Here is a 16,231-nt window from a genome sequence, read left to right on the forward strand (position 1 = left end):
TTCGATTCATTAGATGTGGGCTTGTGAGCTGCTTTGCTTGACCTGAATACTCATTTAGCGCCGGGCAAGGCTACGCGGGGCGGGGCGGACCCGCCCCGGGAGCGCCCTGCCGCTGTAAGAGCCTCATCTGCATGTCCCCGCCCCGGCCCCTCAGGCCCCGCCCCGCCCTCCGCGCTGTACCGGGCGGCCGCCTCCGCCAGGGGGCCTCGTCGCTCGGCGGCGCCCGCTCCTCCCGCCGCCCGGCCGCCGCTCCCCGCCCCGGCCCACTGCGCCTGCGCGCGTCCGCGGAGTCCTTGGAGCGGCGGCAGCGGGGCGCAGGCCGAGAGCGGCGGACATGCAGCGCTGGGGACGCGTCTCCTGCGCGCTCGCTCGGGTACGGCGCCGCCACGGACGGCGCTGCCGCGGGGCGGGCGGGGGGAGCCGAGCCGCGCCGCGCTTGGGAGCTCGGGCCCGGGATTTCCTGACGCCCGCCCCCCCCCCCCCCTCCTTCGCCGGGAGCGGGCGTGAGGGCGGGCGGAGCCGGAGCAGGCGCCCTGGGGCGGGCGCGGGGCTTGGCTGCGCTTCCCCCCCTTCTCTGCTTTCGCCTCTCTCGCTGGGGAGGGGAGTCGCTCCCCGCCCAGCGCGGCCTCGGCGCGGCTGAGGTGACACGGTGCCGGCGGTGTCGCCTGGCCCCGGGCGGGCGTCAGGCCGCCCCGGGAGGGCTGGGCTCGGGCTCTCCTCCCTGCTGCCGGGTACCTGGGCGCTGGACCTGCCGAGGGCGGAGGAGGGGTGCCACGGGCCGCGGGAGGCCCCAGCCGGAGGGAGCGGCCGGGCGGAGCCGGGAGCGGGGACGGACGCGACGCCTCTGTGGCCGTGGAAAGCGGCGGCTGTCAGCGCGTCCCTTCCCGCCTTTTGGGCAGCAGCGGGGGCGTCAGGAACACTTTCGGGAGCATCCTGTGCTCCAGTCACAGGGCGACCGGGCCGTCAGGTGCTTGCGCTGTGCTGCCCCATTACAGTTAAAAAATCTCGCTCTCCAGAACCGCCTCAGAGATGTTGCCTGTTCATAGGAAGTGGCCGAAGGGGATGGCTATAGAACAAGACTCTTCGTCAGCTCCTGTGGGCGTCTAATTTATTGTCATTAAGTGGTTTGAGAGCCCCGTGCGAAGGGTTGAAAGTTGAGTAGTTAGAGGCAGCCTTAGGCGAGGCTGACGTGAAAACGGGTATAAGGATCGGCTGAGGTTGCAGAGCAGGTAAATGGCAGAGGGAATTCTACCTCTTGTTCCAGTCAGCGCCCTCCGTGTCTGCCTCAGTCGCGTTGCTCCTGTTTTGGTTAACTGGCGACTGTAACTGTGTGTTCGCCTGTGTGGCTGAATGCTTATTTTTCTTCAAGGGTGGACTTCAACTTTTAAAACTAAGTTTTTTTCCCTTTCTAGAGAAGCCATTTTGATCGAATTCATCATGGTCTGCAGGGAATTTGTGCAGTGTCACAAAGGACCTATGCTGATCAAGGTAATTAACTGTGAGGAATTTGTTTGGACAAGAAACCCAAGCCACCCCCCCACCCCCCAAAAAAACCCCACCAAAGCAGTGCTTCAAACTCAAATCAGTCTTGCAGGTGACAGTGGAATCCACATCAGCATGGAGATTTAGATGAAAAATAATGGCTTATTTGCTTTATTTGTTATCAAGCAAAAGCTATAAATAAAAGTTGAACTTTATATAACATAAGAACAGTGATGGTAATTATTATTCCAAAGGAGACTGTGGTTACAAGATATGAATTAGGTACAAAGTTCACTGCTTCTGCTGCATTCGTAATCAATAGGGGTTGCACAGATATCTATATCAGCCATATTTTCTCCTTATAAACTACTGATCTTATGGCATTCGGTAAGCATTTATCTTTTGCACTAAACATTAATTGAAGCTATGTTGGAAAAATGTTGTAGTAAACTATCCAGACATCTTGGGTTAAGTTCCTAAAGGATTTATAGCAAGAGGGATGGGTCAGACAGAAGTCAGTTTCTTCACTTCATTTTACATTATTTTTCCCTGTAAAATTTAAGACTGGCTGTTTTTATTGCAGAGTGAATACCTCCACACAACTTTTCCCTTTGTCCAGAAAGTTACTTTCAGATGTGAGGTGTAATTTACTTATCTAAACCTAGTTTATTAAGTTGCATCATTTTTAATAGCTATTTTGCTTTTTTAAAAAAATACATATTTTCAAACATGAATTATTTCAGAAATGATAAACTGATACTCCTGCAGTAAAATTTTAATTGTGGAAACAAAAATAATGCAAATATTCTCTGTTTCAGTTGATGCCGATGTCACAGTTATTGGCTCTGGTCCTGGAGGGTATGTTGCTGCTATCAAAGCAGCTCAGCTTGGATTTAAGGTAAGATGAGACCTCACTCTGATAGCAGAATATTCATCCAGATGAACTTGAAAGGTGTTTGTGTGATACTGAAAAACTGAAATTCTTTTGTCACATCTTGGGCCACCAGACGCTGTTGACATGTTGGTAATCTTTCTTTACCTTGCTTACCCAGATTACACAGAAGTTGAAATGGAAATGTGAAGGTATTACTGTCTATAGCCCTGCTACTGACAGAGCTGCTCAGGACAGCTTGCTTTTGGTTGGAAGTGATAATTGAAGTGGGCTTATACTCTTATGGAAGAGAAAGTGGGAAAATAATGCTAGGAAGGAATTTTTCTCCCAACAAAAAAAAGGGCAGGGTGGGGAAAAAAAAAAGATAGTGACAAAAAGGCCACTGAAGAACTGTCTTGAAGAACAGACAGGGAACTCAAAAGAGGAAAAAACAGTATTCAACTGATGTGCTTTTTGAATGTGAGTAGAGGAATTCCATTGCCAGGTAAGAATTTTAGAGGCAAAAATATGTCTGTAGAAATACTGTAGTATCTAATTTTACATTTATTTATGTTCATCTGTTGTTCTGTCCGTTGTCTTTGAAGGCCTTTTGAAAGGGGCCACTTTTATCTGATGTGTACTAATAATGTGTCATTTAATTGAGTATTGTGAGAGTTGTATGTGCATAATGCATTTCAGATTTTCTAAATTTATTAAAATAATGGGTATGACCTCAGCAGGATATTTTTTTGCTTTCACTCCTTAACATGAGACCAACTTAATCTCTTGGCACTGCACTATTCTTCTCTTAATTATTTTGAAATCTGAGAAGGCGGTGCTAGCAGTCTTGAGCATGTTCCTGCTGGCTGATATGTCCCAGTGCTTCTGAATGACAGCTGGACTTCATGACAAAAAGGAGTTGATTAGACCACCTGGTAAGGACAGGAACTCCTGTTGATGAATGCACTGGAATGGGGGCCCAGATAGTGTGTAGTCTTCATCCTTGGATATTTTCTGAACTTGGCTGCAGGAAGTCCTGAGCCACCTGATACATCTTTGACATTGCCTGTGTCTGGAGCAGGAGGTTTGACTAGATGGCCCCCAGAGGAGGTCCCTTCATCCTAAACTTTTCTGTAATTCTGAGTGTTGTCCCTCATTGGTCATTACTCCCACAACTGGGTTTCAGTGGTGTCTTTTTGGGTATCTTTCAGCCTTCTAATGTGTAACTGTACATATAAATGTTTGAGATTCCATTAAGAAGCTTTACATCTACCTGTGACCTAGTGCAGATAATTGAGTTGCCTTTATCCGTGTTCATGACTTACTTTGTCTTAATAAATAATCTTGCTTTTAGATGTATGTTGTTACTGAGCTGTTAGTACCTGAGAAAACAGGTGCTTAGTGCTACAGGTTTTAACTGAGATTGAGGCCTTTTGCCACGTAAGTTCATGTTTGTTTATTCTAAAGCTATTTTTTGTGGCTGTATGCCTACTTTTCTTGGAGCAACGCTGTCCTCAGGCCCTTCATATCTGTGATTAACAATAGGATACCGTATACAAGGAGGTTAAAAAGTGCCCTGGATTCTGGTTTTCATCATAGCAAGAAGTAATTTTGTTATACTGCTTCACAGCTAGTTGGAGTGGGCAAAGTACTTGGACGTGCTCGCATGTGTCACCTGTAGCACTGAATAAACATAATGTTTACGCTGTCCTTGAGGAATGTAAGATCTTTTTGTGAGACTAGCAAAAAGATAGATGCTATAGTTACACCATCCATGGAAGGACCTGAGTGTGCTCTACTGAATTACTGAACTTTAACCTTCAATTTTAGTGCTCTGTCTGCTAGCACAAGGGTTAAGTCCTTGTATCACCACCACAGCATCCCACGTTACTGTCAACAATGTTCTCTGGACATTGGCTTTTCAACAGCTTTGCTTGGCCTTGTTGGTGAAGTTGATGTAAAAGTGGATGAGGCAGAACCTCCTTACTGGGTAAATGTAGGAGCAGTCTGGTGCTGTTTGATCCATAGTGCAGCTTTTAAAGCCCTTGGTTCATTTTTCATGCATTCATGTGCTTAAACCAGGAGGAAGGGTAGACAGGGGATCAGCATGTCTCTGTTTCTGTGATTTGATATGGTGAATTCTGTTCTTTATGTCACCATCACCTCTACATTAGCACAAAAGCAGCAATTTAAAGAAATAATAAAATGCTTTCACCTGCGCAGTCACTTTTCAGAAGACTGGAGCTCTTAGAGTATAAACCAAGGAACTATTATTTTGAACATGTGTGCACCTTGCAAAGAAGGAATGCCAATTCTTTTGCTTCTGTAAAAAAGGTTTATGATTCTCTCTTCCCCCCAGCCTCCCCAAGTGATCTATTTTTACTTGAAGTTTTGTCAGTTGGTTTTTTCCTTTGCGCACTTTGATGTTGGCAAGTTGATGAGGAGGAGATGATATATTTTCCTTCTCTGCTGGTATTGACCTTATTTTTGCTTGGTTTTGCTTTACTTGATTTTTATTTTTTCTTTCTTTATAGGTATTGGCACAGCTTTATATCAATGGGTCCTGCAGGATAGTGTGTTTAGAGAGGGAAATGTTTGTGGTTTGGGGGTGTTGTCCTGTTTTGTTTTCTTTAAAGAAAAGATTGCTCCATGCAATTTTAACCTGTGCTGGTTCATTTATCTCTTGTTTGCTTGCGATTACTTGCTTTTAGGAATCTTGTGCATGATACACATTTTCTGCTTTTTGCAGGGTTGGTTTGGTTTTCTTTTTTTAATTGTAAGGGGAACATCTTTCACAGAACTGAGTGTTGTATTTAATTGAGGCAACTTTGTGGATTTTTGAAGTAGAAGAACAGCACTTAAACTTGTATGAAAGGATAAATGGTGCGGTGGGGAATGTGGCTGTCTTCTGGTAGAGAATTTTGTTGTGAAGAGCCATTTTGTGGGTTTTAAGTTAGGAAAAAAAAAGAGGGAGGAGAAATCTGAGCCTCAAAATAAATCTAGGAATGAAGTTAATGAGACATCTGTAGAGGAAGATTTACTAGATAAATGCCTGGTCTTTGTCATTAATTCTAATTTGTGAGATATCCTGTAAGGAAATGGTAGCATAGTCTTGCTAAAAAATTCTTTCCCTCCCACCTCTTCTTTTTCTTCAGACTGTCTGTGTAGAAAAAAATGCAACGTTAGGTGGAACCTGTTTGAATGTTGGATGTATTCCATCCAAGGTAAGTGTACATAGTTTGTCTTAACTTCATTAAAACAACAGATATTGTATACATCACTTGGGAAAAGGTTAAGAAGGGGTTTCTCAAGGTTGATGTACTTTCTTTAAAAATTGAAATTGTAAGGCAAATGAGCTGAGGATCCAAATAAATATAAGTAACACAAAGGGTTATAATTTTATTTGCTCACCAGAAATGTTTTGTTTGCAAACTCTGTTTTGTGGGCTTTCCCAGATGAGAGAGAGGAAGAGGGTGACAGAGGTACATAGAGATGTATCTTCTCACTCTGAGTGAGAGTCTGTGTTGTAACCAGTAATGACTACTGTTTCAGATGGTTGTATCTCTTGTACTGTGTGAAGTTCTTGATTGCCTCATATCAGTTTGTTCAAAATAAACCTGTAGTTTTGTCGAAGATTATGTTCTTACATTAAAGGAATGCTGAACTGTGTCACTAGAGGTAGAGAAAGTAAATCTAAATTAGAGGAAGAGAGGCACCCCTGAAAAACCATGAACTCTCATTTTGGTTGGATGCACCATGCTCTGAAGAGAGCTGTCTCTCTCCATTGACTGTAGAAAGAACCTAGTTGATTAGCTCTCAAAATATTCATCTGAGCTAAACTAGTATTCTCACCAGCCCCAAAAGATGGCCTGGAGGGTGGGGCTGGTAGTGCTTGTGTGGAGTAGTGCAGGCGGGAAAAGAAAAGGCATGCACTCTGAAAGAAAGGAGAAGTAAGAAGAAATTAAGAAGAACCTAATATTTGATGTTGTCAATCCAGTTTTAAGTAATTTCAGAACTAGGGCCTTGTAAGAACAGTGCTATTGCTAGATGAAAGGAGTCTGCCTCATCAGCACGTAGCAGGTGAAGGAAGACACTGGAAATGCCAGGTTTGTAATGGCTATAGTAACAGACATAATATTCTTACCAAGATCCCTCCTGACTGTATTGCTATTTCTAATCTGTTTACTCAGAGAGGTTCCATTAGCATGGTAGGAGAAAATACAGTATGTATTAAATACAAAGTTTTAAAAATTATATATTAATTTTCCTAAACATTTTAGTAATAGTTCTGATGAAGTTCAGAATATCTTAATATACTGAAGCAAAACTCAAAAATGAGATGTCAATCAACACAGTGTTACTTCAAAAGTTTGGAACTCTGCTAGGATCTAACTAACCTCTTGAGTCTTTTTTTTTTTTTCCCTAATCCTTTGAAGGTCTTCTGAAAATACTTCTGAACTCAAGGCTAAACTTGGATGCTATCCAGAATTTTTTTGTATGGTGATTTAAGAAGTGGATACGTAGGCTGCATACGCTGAGGCAGTAACAAATTATTCAAATATTCCTTTCCAAAAGCCACCCAAAATAATACATTGTACATGGAATTTTTTTTCCTTCCTAATTGCTGAAGTCTTAAGCGATGGCTGCGTCTTTAATGTTGGATGTTAGAGATTCAGGGTTGTGACAGTTACGTGAGCAAATGAATTTTAAAGAGAGTTGGTAAGACTTATTCATAAAAATGGAATTAAATGGAATTATCTTATCCTGACAGTATTAGTTTTACTCAATCATGTGTATATAAGGCACGTATCTCAAAATGTGCTTTGAATCTTTTACTGTGCCTGCTTTAGACTTCAGTCTGTGCAGTCTTGCACTGTTATCCTTCTCGCAAAGATACTGATAATTTCATGTTTGGAATGGCTATAGTGAAAGACAGGATTTTTTTTACCAAGAACCCTCCCTAACTATAATGCTATTTCTAATAAAAATACAGTTATAGAGGTTCTGTATTTCAAGCTGCTGATTTATAGACATCCTTATAAAAAATATTCTAGTTTTATCTTTGAATTCTGCATGTCCAGTGACCTGAGATAGCTCCAAGCCACCTAGCTTCAGCTCAACTAGCTGTGCAGTTGTAGTAACTTCCACACACAACTCAGCTACAAAATTTAACTCACATATGTCTACACAGGCTAAAACTTTAACAGGGATTTCAGTATAGATTTTTCTCATCCAGTTTTTCAGTATCCTCTTTGTTGACAAGCAATGTCTTGTCTGAGGTAATAAGGAAATTCTCCTATGAGTCAGTCAGAATCATCTTTCTTTCCTTTAATTAAAGTTTTACTATTATTTTTTTTTTTTTAATCCCCATGGAGTCGTTTCCAATTTCTCTGGTGAAATGAGCAAAAAGGATAGCTGTGAATTTAATGGTTTCCTATTTTTATGTTAAATATGTAACTATAAAACACTTCAGTAAGGGCTACTGTGTACAATTTCTGTGTTTGAAATACACCTTTTCAAATACGTATGTGTCAGGCTTTTTCTTAATAGTGAGAATGTTTTGCAAATAACATCAGATTTTTTTTCCCCGATAATATAATAAATAATTCAGTTGTGAATGTATGTCCCAATGCACATTTCTGTGTATTTTAGGCCTTGCTGAACAACTCGCATCTGTATCACTTGGCCCATGGAAAAGATTTCGCTAATAGAGGAATTGAAAGTGAGTGTGAAGAGCAACTAGTCAGTGCCTGTTAACATAAATGGTTTCCATCAACAAGAAATTTAATCATTCAGATCTGACTACTATAGTTTTCTGGTCAGAAAACTTTAAACTTCTAAATAATATCCTTTATCTGTCAGTTGGAAGGTTACTGACATGTATCTGCTCCTTGAACGCTGAATCATGGATAGATAAGTTATATTTGAAAAGTGTAATACTGTTTAACATAACAGTTGTTGAATGTAACCTTTAGCATTTAGTAGGGCCATTCAACACATCTTACTATGTCAGAACTGTTAATTGTGATTAGGTTAGCTCCTTTAAATAAAAACACTGCAATGCTTGACAGAAAGTTGTTGTTTTTTAATTTTAGTTACAGGAATCCGTTTGAATCTAGAGAAGATGATGGAACAGAAGAGTGGTGCAGTGAAGGCCTTAACAGGTGGAATTGCTCATTTATTTAAACAAAACAAGGTTAGTTTGGATTATATACTGAGGTATATCCATAATTTTTTCTGATCTGAATTTCTTTTTACTTTTTCATATTCTTGCCACATAAATTAATTCGAGTGACTGACTTGGCAAGGGCAGAATCTGAATGCTTCTCTTCTAGGAAATTTTTAAATTAACAGTTCCTTCATTCTTAATCTACTTAAAAGAATAGTATACAATTACTTTGTGATTTGTACTCAAGGGTGATGTAAAGGTACGTGTTAGCAGCTTCCCTAAAGCATTAGTGAGATTCAGATTAAGTGTAGCCTAACTTCTTATATAAAAGTAATTTGAATCTGAATTTACTGTGTTCTGATTACTAAAGGTTGTACATGTACCTGGGTTTGGAAAAATAACTGGCAAAAACCAAGTCACTGCAACCAAAGAAGATGGCAGCACACAAGTTATCAATACAAAGAACATACTTATAGCCACAGGCTCAGAAGTTGCTCCCTTCCCTGGAATAACTGTATGTATTTGAAATCTTAATGGTACTCTTTTTCAATGTGTTATATTCACATAATTTAATGTGTAATAATTTTTTCATCTGATTGCACTTCACCATCTGTGTGTTTTATATATAACCTATAAAAGACATTGTAAACCTCCCTTTGTGGATTTCTTTGTCATTAGATTGATGAAGATAATATCGTGTCATCCACTGGTGCGCTGTCACTGAAAAAAGTTCCTGAAAAGATGGTTGTCATTGGTGCAGGAGTCATTGGTGTGGAACTGGTGAGAGGATATTTAAACCACTTGGCCTTTAATTTAAAAGGAACAGGGTGTTATTTTTTTGTGTGTTATGTTTGATTGTGTTGCTGTAGTTTAGCAGATGTTTGGTTGAGTGAGTTGTAATGAAACTGTTCAGACTTCATAGGCTGCTAACTCCCTTTTCTACCAGAAAAGCTGTGGTAAGTGTTTGTAGGATCAGTACTCCTGCAGCTGGTTAGCTAAGCAGAGAAATGAGAGGAACATACAGGGCCTCACATACAGGGCTTTTTTGGTGGGGGTGGGTGTTAACTTTTGCTGAGGTTTGTACCTGCTCTTTGTACAGATGAGAACTTCCTTTTTTAAGGGAAGTTCATTTTAAGCCAGGATAAATTCTTGTGTGTCAGAGTTAATCCCAAGAAATTTTTATGTGATACAATTGCACACATTCTATCTAACAACCAAAGGAGTGGAGACTTTATAGTTCATCTTGGTCTGAGTCCTCTTGCCTCGTACCTACGTGTTTCAAAAAGAATGTATATTTGCTGGTCTTGCAACTGCTTGAAAATTTGCACATCTGCTTAGTGGTTGCTTAGCCTGCTGACTGTTAAGCAGGGAAAGAATAAGCGCAGTGAATTAGTGTTGGATGGATGTGGGTAACTGCAGGTAAATAGGGTGTATATGGGTTTTGTTGGTGAAGCTGATGATAGTGGTTATGGTCATAAATACACACAGAAGCAGCAGTGGTTCCATTTTATTGCATAATATTGCCTTAATGTGGTATTGTCTTGATGTAGTTTGTAGTGGTATTGGAACACCACAAGCAATTTCCTTTGGGTTTTCTGAGCTATTTGATTCTTTGATTTTTTAATTTTTCTATACCTATAACCTAAAACATACCTAATTTATACTTAATTATTTTGTTAGCTATTTCTTCAAAAGCTTAATTCCATGAATTCAATCATTAAAGTTTTGGGTATGCAAGCAAGCAGTGATAAATCCATTTTTTGTGGAAAGGCTGGGGAAAGTTGGAATTGTTTTATTCTACACTGTAACATTTGTAAAAACTAATCAGTTTGCTGTTATGTGTTGTCCTGCTTTTGAAAAGTTTACAGTTTGTGGTAAAAATTATAGTAAAGAAATCTGAAGTTTGCTTTTCAAAAACTTTACCTATATTGTTGTGACTGCAGGGTTCAGTTTGGCAGCGCCTTGGTGCAGATGTGACAGCGGTTGAGTTCATGGGCCATGTTGGTGGAATGGGAATTGACATGGAGATCTCTAAAAACTTCCAACGTATTCTTCAGAAACAGGGACTTAAGTTTAAACTGAACACCAAAGTTACTGGTGCTACCAAGAAACCAGATGGAAAAATCGATGTAGCGTAAGTGTTTAACATAAAACTAAAGGAGTGCCATATATATTCTTCCTCCCAATCCATCAAACCTATTTAAAAATACAATCTGATTTTTTTTTTTAAACAGGATAGGATAATTTTTATCCTGTATTGTAACCTACAGAGCTTGTAATTTTGGGTCCGAATCCTAGATTGCTTATACAGGAGAGGTTCTGTTGACTTGAGGTGAAGGCGTGCTAGTATAAAACCAGTGTTGCTATAGTGCGATCAGTAATAAAAACAGAACCCTAAATCATTCTTTTCATGGAAGATCTTTGCTTCTGGTATAATTAACATAAATATCATGATTGTTCATACAGTCATTTTCAGGCCATTAATTCTTGACTGCTTACTGGAAGGGCTATTTTGTCCATACCTCCTCTTGCCTCAAAAGAAGCATAGCAGAGGTTTTATTGCTTTTGAGCAGAAATAAATGAAACTACCCCAGAGTGTCTCTTAATGGCCATGGTCAAGCCCTTTGAAGACTTAGAGATGAATAGCTATTATAGAAACATATAAAACAAATTTGCTTTGTAAAAGTCTATACGTATACTTCTTTTTTCTTGTTAATGTATTCTCTATGCAGAAACTGTAGCTTGAGTTTTAAGAAAAAAGCTTCATGTTACTTAACAAAAGTAAGCTTAAATGTTTTTTTCACAGGAATCTTAATATGGTGACTTGTATTTGCTGTATTGCTGTAGCTCAGGATAGTCTGTCCTCCTCCACTGTAAAGGTCCTAGATGTGGCAGTACACACCCCACCGACAAGGAAACACTAGATTTGGGCTTCTTTATGTCCCACGCTGATGCTGGTTAGAGCTCTTCTGTAGTCTGTTTTTACATTTAGAGTTTCATTTTGTTTCAGGAGTATGCTTTTGAAATACACTTGCTACTTACGCTCACTTACCATGCTTTGGTTCTTGCACTCTCAGAGCACGTGAACTGAACTTGTTCTGGGTGCAATTAAACACAAAGACGCACTTGAGGGATGCACCTGATGCAGGGCAGCTGCTAACAGGTGTTTGGTTCTTGGGCCAGAAGAAAGCTTGCTCAGAATACATGGCCCTACCCCACTGCAAAATATATATAGTTTGGATGTCGATTTTGCTGTACAGATTTGATCCTATCAGGTCATGCTACTTGCTAGTGGATATATAGCCTGAATTTCTGTATCTAAGAGTTGTTAACAAATGTAGTAAGAGTTATTGTCCCTTCCTCCATCTTCTACTCCTCAACCCTTGCAAGGAAGAAGAGTGGGGCAGGCTGAATGCAAGTGTTTTGGATGCCAGATCCAGCCAGTAGGTCACCATCTGGATTATATTAGTTACTAGTCAGAGAAATATAATGCTGAAAGTTTACAGCTTAGCATTTTTGCTGCTTACTTTTCTATAGTGTTGAAGCTGCTGCTGGTGGCAAGGCAGAAGTAATAACTTGTGATGTGCTCCTAGTTTGCATCGGTAGACGTCCTTTTACAAAAAATCTAGGTCTTGAGGATATTGGAATTGAGCTTGATAAGAGGGGGAGAATCCCAGTCAATAACAGATTCCAAACCAAAATTCCAAAGTAAGTAAGACTAAATATTTTACTTTTTTTAAGCAGAACTCTTATTTTTAAAAGTTTAACCTATTAAAGCACCTTTTTTTTTTATTTGCAGAATATAGCTTTCTTTTCTGAAAGGAAAACTTAAGATTTCTGTATTTCAGGAGCTGAAGATTTTTAGTCAACTTTTGAAGTTTTGTAGTTTAAAAGTCACTGTATTTCATGTTACTAGTACTTCTTGAAGTGTGGTCATTCTGTGGAAACTGCTCTCTTGTACTTTGTATTTATTTTGAAATTTAGTATTTTAATTTGTGTTTATTAGAGTTTTCAGTAACATGTTTCAAACTGACTATTATATAAGGTAGCCTAGGTGTGCTAGGATGTTTTTAAAACAGTGTCTTATTCTGTTTCATTGGTCTGATAGCATCTATGCTATTGGTGATGTAGTTGCTGGACCTATGCTGGCCCACAAAGCTGAGGATGAAGGCATTCTTTGTGTAGAAGGGATGGCTGGGGGAGCAGTTCACATTGACTATAACTGCGTACCCTCTGTGATATACACTCACCCTGAAGTAGCCTGGGTTGGCAAATCAGAGGAACAGCTGAAAGAAGAGGTACTGTTTGTTTTCTTCTCAGACAAAACTGTTTTTCTATCTTGGGCGTGGTTTCATTGTCTAGTAGTTTATCTAGCTACTTTTTCCAGGAGAATTTCTGCATCTGAATTTATTGCTTGGGGTGTATGACTGAGTGATCTTCTCCTGCATGCCACTCTCCTGAGGGTCACAGTTTTCTTTAATGTTTTTTATCCTGTGAAGTTAATATTGTTCATTTGCTAATTAATCTTTTTTTAATACCCCCTTATGCCCCTTTTGGTGGTTGTTCTTATGCATTGCTCTGTGTGTCATGTGTGTCTTTTTTGCTTCTGTTCTTGTACTTATCAAATTGTCTATATGGTTACATTGTTGTGTTGGTCATTAACTCAGTAACACATACCTGTTTTGTAGGGTATAGAATACAAAATCGGGAAATTTCCATTTGCTGCGAACAGTAGAGCAAAGACAAATGCTGACACAGATGGCATGGTGAAGATACTTAGTCAAAAATCAACAGACAGGATGTTGGGTGCTCACATTTTAGGCGCAGTAAGTATTGTAAATTGCCCTGTTGTCTTCGCCTTGTAAGGGTCTTTTATTTAGTGTTGCACAGTCGCAAAGTAGTTGGCAAGTTAGGAGAAGTGGTGCTTGTAAAAAGAAGGAAGATTTGAGTCTACCATAGTAATTTTTATTTACTGTATGTTCTGCAGACCCACCGTCCTTCCAACTTTTCTGTTTGTTGTTAGACCCAGCATTTTTTTTTCTCCCTAGAATTGCTAGGGTTAATAGGTTTCTCTGACTTTTTTTTTTTTTAATGAATACTGCCAAATACTTGAGAGAACAGCAGAAATTGTTGACTCAAGTTCTGGAAGTTGAGGGAGCTGAACAGACTGTGGCTTTTTCATTGGTGTTTTCTTTTCACCTCTCTGAACTTCAGACTTCAGCTAAGCTAGTAACCTAATGCTACAGTCACCAAATCTGGGGTCGGTAACTTATGGAAATTGGATTAAAAATCCTTTGTAAAGATGAGAAATCAGAAATTTCTATTTGGGAAAAGTATAATTTTCCTATTCCACACGTTCCAAAGTTAGACCTTCTCTATTTTGTTTCTTAGCTTTTAAATAATTTTTTTTCTAAAGATTTATGCAGAAACACTTCATGCATCTTTGTATACAGCTTTCTTTTAAGAGTAAGAACACTAAAACTGCTCTCTGTTTTCCTGGGAAGGAAACTTTATTCCTATGAACGGATATACTGTCAACACTAGTGGATAGGCTTTTTGTTTCTGAATCTGATTCTCGTAATTTCTTATAGGAATAATAAGATGTTACGCTAGTTATTTTCTCTCATAATGCCAGTCATTTAAAAATCAACATGCCTTAAAGGAAGCACAACTTTAGTTTATTGGTGTGAGATAGACTAATTTTCTTCATTGGGAAGGGGCTGGGGGAAGATCTTACGATTGTGTATCTGAATGCTAAAAATGTAACAGGAGATTTCACTATATTTGACTCCTCAAAGGTTCTCTGAGTAAATGCACATAAATACAACAAAAAAAAATGAGGGTGCAGATGTAGTAACATGCTTTTGTTTATCTAGTTATCTATTTGACTTTCTAAGAGGGCACTGGAAGTTTTGGGGAGGTTTCAGCAGTGATAATGTATACTGTAGCTTTGAGAATGTGGGTATTATCTGACCAGTATCTTGTAGTGGAAAAATGCCCAGATTTTGCACAACTCTCAGCAATGAGAGAACAAATACTCTCATTAAGAATTATGTTTAGATTTATGCCAGGCTTGAGCAGTCACCAAATAGATTAACTACTTACATTAGAACACAGCTGAATTGCTAGTTATAATACAACTCTTCTTTTTTTTTTTTTTTTAGCAAAAGATGCTTATTTACAAGCTGTTACTGATTCAGGAGAACGTGGGCAACTGCATAAAGATTTGTGCTAATTACAAATACCATTAAATTTACAGGGTGCTGGTGAAATGGTTAATGAAGCTGCCCTTGCTATGGAATATGGAGCATCATGCGAAGATGTAGCCAGAGTTTGCCATGCCCATCCAGTAGGTTTTTTTCTAAACAGACTGTTGAACACCAGGGTTACACAGGTATGCTGTAATTACATGTGACTATTAATGACTTGTACCTTTTTGTGTTTGCTCTCTACAGACAGTGTCAGAAGCCTTCAGGGAAGCAAACCTAGCAGCATCTTTTGGCAAAGCTATCAACTTCTAAAATGAAAGAGCAGATCTTTGTACGTGTATAGTACATCTCTGAAAATGGACTGTGGGCCCTTATGGAAGGCTGAGTCTGAGGATTTTAGGAACGAACTAAGTGAATCTCTTCATTTTAAACATCAAATATTTAAACAATTAGAGTTTGGAACAAGTGGAATTGTCCAGTCTCTGTAAATCAAATAGTTAAAATTACATGTTTATTTACATGATGAATGTTGCAGAAAAACAGCCTCACAGAACTCCTCTCTTTCAAAACCAAACATTTCGCTGCTGCATGGGATTATCAGGTGTGCTGGTCAAAACTCTGGATAAGTGTCCAGCATACCTGGTGTTTTTCTTATTTGAAGTAGTGATAGACTAAACCAGTTGAATGCTGGCACTTATAATGCTGCTGGCACTTAAAATGCCACTGTCAGTTCCGCACAAAAATGTGTTTCCTTTTGAAAGGATTAACTTTAGTATTTAACCTACTTCTTACATACAAGTACCAAAACTTGTTTTGACCTAGTAGTGTTAGGATGCTGGGAGGAGAGGGTCTTGTATAGATCAATTAAAACTATATTGACTTTTTAAAGAGAAAACTACTCTGTGTGTGTGTGATTCTCCACGTCATGTTTTCATATTGAAAACTCATCAGGGGAAAAATCAAGGGCTGATAGAGAAGTGAGACTGAAGAAAAATTAATCTTACTGCAACTTAAATATTTTTTGTTTTTAAAGCTTCCATTGTCCAATTCTCTTAAACTTGAAAGACTGAAACTGGGTAGTGAAGCAGCACTTGCTGTTAAGTGCTATGACATGAGGGTTATTCTGCACCTTCCACACATAAGGGCTGCAGTATCAGCTCTCCACACAATTAAGACATACTTTCTTCTCTTCTTCTGTTTTCTATTTTGTGCTCTCTTTCTGTCTCTTCTGTAGCAAGAGAGCTTAATAAATATTTAACATGGCTGGAGGGTCGTCTTGGGTTTGTTTGCTGGTAGGCCCTGTTACTCCTTTTAGTGTCTAGGTTGTCGAATACATGAAGAAACTTACAAACAAATGGCATCTTGGGAAAAGCCCCAAGATGTATATGGAATGTGCCCAATTTCAGTAGCTTATTTTAAGTTTTGTTTTGCAGGGTGCTGCTTCTTTTTTTTTTTCTCTTTTTTTTTTTTTGTCAGGCTCTTCTGCCTTGCAGAAAACCT

The 16,231-nt window shown here is 39.5% G+C and overlaps 1 protein-coding gene across 1 annotated transcript; it reads left to right on the forward strand.

Moving 5' to 3' along the window:
• Positions 1–225: 225 nt before the first annotated feature.
• DLD (dihydrolipoamide dehydrogenase) lies at positions 226–15,994 on the forward strand. The gene is made up of 14 exons (XM_069801852.1): positions 226–373; positions 1,413–1,488; positions 2,301–2,380; positions 5,509–5,577; positions 8,006–8,075; positions 8,449–8,549; positions 8,893–9,036; positions 9,201–9,302; positions 10,466–10,656; positions 12,060–12,230; positions 12,631–12,820; positions 13,211–13,348; positions 14,782–14,871; positions 14,978–15,994. Exons 1-14 carry the CDS (start codon positions 335–337, stop codon positions 15,041–15,043), a joined length of 1,527 nt encoding a protein of 508 aa, XP_069657953.1. The 5' UTR covers positions 226–334; the 3' UTR covers positions 15,044–15,994.
• The last annotated feature ends 237 nt before the right edge of the window (positions 15,995–16,231 follow it).

This window comes from Haliaeetus albicilla, chromosome 14, assembly GCF_947461875.1.
Source record: "Haliaeetus albicilla chromosome 14, bHalAlb1.1, whole genome shotgun sequence".
NCBI classification, from domain to species: Eukaryota; Metazoa; Chordata; class Aves; order Accipitriformes; family Accipitridae; genus Haliaeetus; species Haliaeetus albicilla.